At 37.7% G+C, this 7,345-nt stretch overlaps 1 protein-coding gene across 2 annotated transcripts in view; it reads left to right on the top strand.

The window, feature by feature from the left end:
* MAP3K2 (mitogen-activated protein kinase kinase kinase 2) overlaps positions 1-7,096 on the top strand; it is a 49,015-nt gene extending 41,919 nt beyond the window's left edge. For both annotated transcript variants that reach the window (XM_054636503.2, XM_077181596.1), the window contains exon 17: positions 254-7,096. In XM_054636503.2, coding sequence (XP_054492478.1) covers positions 254-479 — 226 coding nt within the window. In that variant the 3' untranslated portion in view covers positions 480-7,096. The remainder of the gene's footprint in view (positions 1-253) is intronic.
* The last annotated feature ends 249 nt before the right edge of the window (positions 7,097-7,345 follow it).

Raw genomic sequence — 7,345 nt, forward strand, 5'->3', positions numbered from 1 at the left:
ATTATCCCTTCACTGAGGTAGTAGCTTTCAGCCCAGGGAAGTAATGAAGTGGAGACATTTGTGTAACTCTAAGGTAAAGGTATAGTAGTACATGCTGTTTTTTTCCAATGCCTATTTCATGCTGAAGTTACTCTGTAGTATTATGTGGACCCTGCTTATATGTGATATTTTAGTCCCTCTCTGCTATTTCCTGTTTTCCTGGGAGGCCATGACTCTGTTGTAACCTGCTGTTTCACTTCTGCCTCTGTTTCAGGAGTGTAGGTTGCACAGTGGTAGAAATGCTCACTGAGAAGCCCCCGTGGGCAGAGTTTGAAGCCATGGCTGCCATCTTTAAAATTGCCACTCAGCCAACCAACCCCCAGCTCCCTCCTCACGTCTCCGACCATGCTCGGGATTTCTTGAAACGGATTTTTATCGAGGCCAAGCTGCGACCGTTTGCAGATGAACTGCTAAGACACACGTTTGCACACTATCACTAACACCTGCCTCAACTCAGCCTGCATCTACTGCATTTATTTTCTATTTGACTGCACTTTTATTTTTTATTTTTTACAAAGAAAAAGGCGAAAAAAGACAAGAGAGAGAATATTCTCTTGAATCTTTGTTTCACTTAGATTGTAAACAATCTAAAATTTGTATCTAAAATGAGAATCTTCTCTTCCCCCCTCCCACCAGGACTAGAACTTTTTGTTTCTATAATGTACTGATGTGGTTGATGTAGATAAAGCACTTTAGTACATATTTGTTCCTTATTTAAAGAGGAAAAAAAAATTACAAATGCTTGGACAGTCAGGACCTGTGTGACTTTTTCTGACACCGCTGACTGACTCAGGGTGCAGGGAAAAATAGACATGCAGCTAAAGGACAAGAAGGTTACTTCTATGTGATTCTTATCTATATTGTAGGTACTTGAAGCAGAGAGTTCTAAGTTCTTACTGTATTTTAGCATTTAATCAGTTTCTGGAATGTACAGTTTAAGCAGGAACATGCGGTTCTGAGAGTTAATTGATGAAGCTGGAAGAACTTGGAACTCTTTGTGCAGCAGCATGTCTAGCTGGTACTTCTATGTGACCAAAAGAAAATAACAAAAACGAGCTCAAAACTGATGTACTAGTTAGAGGTTTTGGTGTAGAATTATTGTATTATCTTAATATGAAAATAATTACAGGTAAACAGATTATGGGCCCAGACTCCTAGAAACTACTATACTGCAAAGGGGAAATTTTCCATGCTAGACAAGGGTCAGCTATTGGATGTAAATAGTTAGGAGAATGCCTCCTGCTCTATCTGCCAAAGAGAACCTCTGTTGCGTAAGCTTTGAGGGAGACAGTTATCTTAGCTGATAAAGAATACTGATATTGAGGGTCAGTTCTCCTCCACAGTCCCACAAATGGCTGCAGGGGAAAGGGAATGACTAATCCTTGTGCAGTATATGAGTTACTGGATTCAGAATGAGCTATAAGAAATGTTTGCAAAGCTGTTGAAAGGCGCTAGGATGGAATGTATGTCAACATCAAGTGCCTGAATAATATAAAATTCTTCCCATTCTGCACTAAAAAAAAATGGTTTAGTAATGCAGGTCAGTCATCTAGGATGCATTGAAAATTCCTGAAATAAAGTCAAACATCTCTTAACATCAGGAAAGAGTCACTGAGAAATCTGAGATTCCAGTTATATTTTTAATAAGGTTGCACTGATGAATCCTATGAAGAAGGAGGCACAGCACAGAAAATTGTACAAAGAACAGGCCAAAAGTGCAGAGAGAGCCAGCAGTTAAATAACATGAGGGTGAATATTACAGCCTGATAATCCAGATTGGTGTTTGTCAGATTTCCAGCTGTCATAAAGTGTACGTTAATTACTTTTTCTATTTCTGAAAAAGCATAATAAAAGAATTAAAAATCTGAAATATTGCTTCTCATCTGAGAAGCCCAGGTACTGATCAGGTGTAGTGAATAACTGTCTTTTCACAACAGAAAAATAAGACTCTCATATTTTTGTAGAAGAACAGAACATAGATAATTTAAAGGGGCATTTGGAAATAAACTATTGGACAACAGAACTGAAATTATGTTTACTGTTTTGGATGATTCATTACTTGCTTTTGTTGTTTTTTAAAGGCAGACCAGGCTGGTACTGTTACCCTTGTCCAGTCTGACAAGGCTCCACCTGTTCTGCCTCTTTGGAGGACTTTCAGGTTTGCAAAATGCATGGAGACAGAACAATAAGCTTACCCATTCCCACAGTCACTTACATATGAGATTTCTGAATTTATTCTGCTGAATTCCATATGTTTTACCAGAGCATAAGCAGGAGTATGGATCTATCCTAATTACTTTACCTGTAGTGGAGTAAAAATGACCTTTTTGTGGCCATCTCTCCAGAGACTGAGAGTGGTGATTTCTTCAGCTTATGTGAGTATTTTACCCAATTTAAAATTTTCTTGGTCAGGGTACACAACTGTGCAAGGTTTCCTGAGCACAGGAGGAACTAGTCATACCAGGAAGAGTGTAAAAGGCTGAAAGGAAAGGCAGCTTGTACTGACTGTTTTTTTGTTTCTCTATCACTAGATAAAAGCTATGAAGCAGCCTTTAAGAAGAATTGGTATGTACTCTGCTGTAAGGGACCTTTGCTTTATAAGCAAATTTTAGTGACAGTAGGAATGGGAAGTTCAATGTAGAACCTAATAGTTTATGTAGGTAATTTTCAAGATCATGTAATTGAAATGATGAATTTCAGACTAATAAGGTACCAAAACCAAGGTGAAAATGTATATAAAAATCCATAGTGGTCAGTGATTCCTGAAAAGGTAAGGAAATTTTATATTACCAAAAAAGGACGTTAAAGGGAAAATGTAACCAGGTTTATCTGTAGCATTCATAACATTTAAATATACTATTCTAAAGAGAAACTGCACTCTCTGAAGCTTGAAAATTTTCAGAATCTAGTTTTCTTATAATATGACCTTTCTGTGAGACAGTGCTGGATCATGTATATTGCAATATCACTTCCTTGTTGTGATTTTTAATTACTGAACAATCAAGTTTGCTGCTTTTGTGCCTTTTCTAAAAAAAAATGGCATTCAGTCATGACAACGGTCAGCATTTTGGAGCCAGGAAAAAAAGCAACTTTAAGAATGCATTTTTCATCATGTCTTTAGCATGTCAGAAAGCTGCCAATGTAAAGACTGTGCTTCTTAAATGAAGTTGACATTTTCCAGTTTGAGTGATTCTAGTAAAATTTTATAAATTTAACCAAGGTTAGGCTTGAGCTAGTTTTTTTCACCCTAAGGATAATTTCTCTATTGACTTAAATAACTTACAGTAAATCAGATGGTTATTAACACAAATATTTTGAGCTAGAACTAATTATGAAGCTAAATCAGACTTTTACCAAGAGGTTGGCTGTTACTTACCCCTAGTGGGGTAATGTAGTAAAACAACCTATATACAGGGTTTGTTAAACACTTACAGGGACTCCTGGGGTGATGGTGAATGACCCCCATTCTAGAATTTGTGAGGTTGCATGGAATTTCAAGCTTTAAACTCCATTGGAGGAGGATTGCAAAGCCAAGATCCCTACTCACAACTTCTTGTATCCCACTTAAAAAGCCACCAGCATTTTAGAATCATGAATTGGTCTTAATTATTGAGTCCAATTAAAAAAAATATCCAGTGAAAGCAATACTGCTGCAGGGATGGTTTGCTTTTCTATAAACACCATGATGAAGCTGTACTCCCAAAAAATAAGGGTTGAAATTCATGGTGAGTATGTGTATTTTCAAAAGTCTTACTTATCTAATGATTTTTAGTAGTCTGTCTGTTGCACATATTAAGTGACAAAAGCTACTTCTGCGTTATGGTTTTAATGGTGTAACTAACAGCCCTGTTAGAGCATGACTCAAGGTTTCAGTTGTGTTGTGTTAGAGAAAGTTGCTTATTTTTTATTTGGGGAATATCTGTGGAAGAACTCATAAACCTATGGATCTAATAATTGCATAGTTAACTCTACAGTCTTCTTTTCTTGACAGTTTAAATATAGTATTAAAACTTGTAACTTGATTTCCAATTAGATTTGTAGCTACATAGTCCTTTCAGTAAAATAAAATGAACAGTTTGGGGTTTTTTTTAGCTAGTGCCTTTTTCTCTGTATGCCTTAATTTGGTTCATGTTAGAACACCATATTGAAATATGTCATACAATTCCATGTCACCAAAACAGTCTTAGAGAATGGGTTTTTTCAAAGTGCCCAAAGCAGAGCTTGCCTAACTGCATTGAAAAGTGTGCTGGAGTTACAATCTGCAGCAGACATTCAAATTCAGAACTTGAAAGTGATTTTTGGCTTCCTGTGCTAATACACATTTTGTATTTGCATTCTGGATATTGTACACCAGTGTACAGGCCAGAAAGAGGATTTGTCTGCATGCACAGAAGTAACTGGATTGTCAGGATTTGGCTTCCTGGCTCTGAGTACCAGACTCTGCAGCAGAGTTTCTTACTGGGCTTGAAAGCAAAGTTGGTATATTTGTAAGTGTGGTACTGTATTAAAAGCTGTTTTCTTTCAGTGCACGGGAATTTGATCTGTCCAAGCAAACAAACAGATTTCTTTCCTGTGCTTTTTGGATAATCCTAACCCTGCTGTTGTCGTGACTGAAAGCCTCGTAGCACCCGTAGGTACAGTGCAGTACAGCAAGCCATTCTTTTGGACAGCATAGAGCTATGTCTAACTGCAGCTTCAGAGACTTGAGAAAATTGGTCAGATCTACAGTTATTTATAACCAATTTCTTACTTTTTTAATCTTGAAAGACCGTGTCACGCATATAGAGAAGTATAATGTGTGTGCTTGAATGTAAGTTTCTATGGTGTTTCTGGAAAAGCGAAAGTATTGCCGCCAGTGTCATTTCTTCCTGCTGGTAACTTGCTGTCTTGTGGCAATGACAAGTCTGCAGTGTAGAATCACATACAATTACCAAAGCTTTTCTATCCCATATACATATAGCCAAAAGTGATGTTTCATGTCTCTTATAAATAGTGTGTATCCACCAGTAAGCTGTTGCTGACTGAGTAAAGCAGGTACTAGTAAAAAGTGATAGACACTGCCCATATTTCAGACATGTGGGTGTTTATAGTTGCTGTTTGATATGCAAAACTCATGCTTGTATTAAAATGAAGAGTTTTCCTTTTAAAAGCTCTTTCTAATTTAATCTTACTGTTGTCATTCTAAAATTACTGCATAAGCTTGGTGACTAAAACCTGGTGACTTCTGTAGCTGGGTTTGAGCCTTGGGACATGTCAGGAACACCGTGAAGATAAAATTGTGACCTGATCTGTTTTGTACACCATAGTGAGAATGTTCCAAAGCTGTGGGAAGCGGTCAGTCCTCTTTATGTGACAGCCAGATGTCACCCACAGGTACTTGGATGTGGGTGCTGCCTTCAGGAGGAGCCACTAATGTGCACTGAGGGGTCAGACAGGTTTGCTATCAAGCCAGGGTTTCTGAATCAAAATCTGTGATCAGAAACAAAGGAGCTCCTTTCTCACTTGATATCCCCCACTTGGCCCCCACCATTTATTTTTCTTTCTAGCTGGCAAAGCTTAAGTCCTGCATAGGTGGTAGCCTATGATAGCTCCTGAGTAATGTGTCCAGCTTTAGACCAGGGAGCCCATCACTTGAACCCAGGATGCTGCAGCTCCCAGTTTGCTGGTGCAATCCTTGGGTTTCCTCTAGCAATATATTTGTATACAGAGTGGAGAGATCAATGGGGTGGAGGAAATGATATTTCTCATGTTTCAGAGCAGTCACACCTTGGCTAGGGCTCAGTTTTCAGAAACTTATTTGAAAGGGAGAAGACCTGGATTAAACGGCATAAAAATTGTATCTCATGGTTCAGCCCTTATGTTGAGTCCACAGGTATGGATTGGAAGTCAGGGTCTTCTTTTGAGAAATAAGGAAAAGGATACTCCAGCTCATGAGTGGATAGTCATAGGAAATACATCAGAGCTTTTTTGTGCTTTTTACCTGAAAACTAGATAATCCTTTTTCCACAGAGGTTTATAAAATGTGGATATAAAAACAAGGATTGCATTTTCTTTTCTGAACAGTCATTAGATTGTCAGTTCCCTGGTGTTTGTTTCTTGTTAATACCAGTAAAAGAAGGTGGTGTCACCCTAAAATTGGAATGGTTTATTAAAGCATAGTGTCTGTCATCTCAGACCTCACAGGGGTTGTATAATGGAGTATCACTGTAAATATGTGGAGGAGACTTAGATTAATTGGAACGTAGGCTTTTAGTTTTCATGAAGCTATGAATAAAAATTTGTAAATTTACTCTTGATCTAATGTACATTTTTATGTAGCCATTAAATTCTCTATTTAATCTATCGGTTTCTCACTGTAAATGTTTTTACTCTCAGTTGAATGCTGGGCACAGTTTGTAATGTATGTACACAAAGGTGTTTTTTTCTATCAACGTTGACTTTTTTGCACATTTTTGGAAATATTTAATTTGTACACTGATTTAATACTCTGACCAATTGTCGATGGGTGTATGAGAATCATGTGTGTGTGCAATGTACTACTGTCTGGATGTATGGGGTTTTTTATTACTTTTGAGATGTTGCTGCCAGTAACTGCACTGCTGTTGCTGCTTTACATGGAATATCTTGTGTATAAAAAAAAGATAAAAACAATTTAAAAATTAGGTTATGGTTTTCATGGTTGAGGAACTCAGGAGTTGGGCATTGCTTGCTAGTTCCGTTGTCTAACAACCTTCCAAACTTAAAAACAACCAACCAACCCCGCCTTGTAATTCTGTGTATGCATTGAATGTGTGTGTGTATATATCCCAGTAATCTTATTCCACAATTTCATTTCTACATTTTTATGAACTTGTTTTTTAAGGGTACTATGTTTAGTTAGAATAATTAAATATATAAAAGCTTTGAGAGATGATTTACTAGATAAATATATTTTCAGCTGGCTGATGTTCAAAATATTTTTTTAATTTTTGTTTTTAACCATTCGAAATGTATTTGTATTTCCAAAATCAGACACGAATTGTACTTAGAAATATATTAAAACACTCTGTAGGGACAACAGTGTGATTTCTCTTTTAAGAATTCTGTACTTTAGAACACTGCGCAATGTCACTGTCGTATTTCAATTCCGCGTTGGCTTTTTCATTGTTATTTACGGTGCGCTTTCCGCAAGTTCAATTTCTTTTATTAATTTTTAATTATTTTTCCGAATTTCCCGCTGCTCCGGGCGTGGCCCGGGGTGTGGCTGCCCCCCGTATCCGAGGCCCCGCCCCGCGCCCGCCCGCGCGTCTCCCCGCGGCGGGGCGGC

Source organism: Agelaius phoeniceus, chromosome 7, assembly GCF_051311805.1.
Source record: "Agelaius phoeniceus isolate bAgePho1 chromosome 7, bAgePho1.hap1, whole genome shotgun sequence".
Taxonomy (NCBI): Eukaryota; Metazoa; Chordata; class Aves; order Passeriformes; family Icteridae; genus Agelaius; species Agelaius phoeniceus.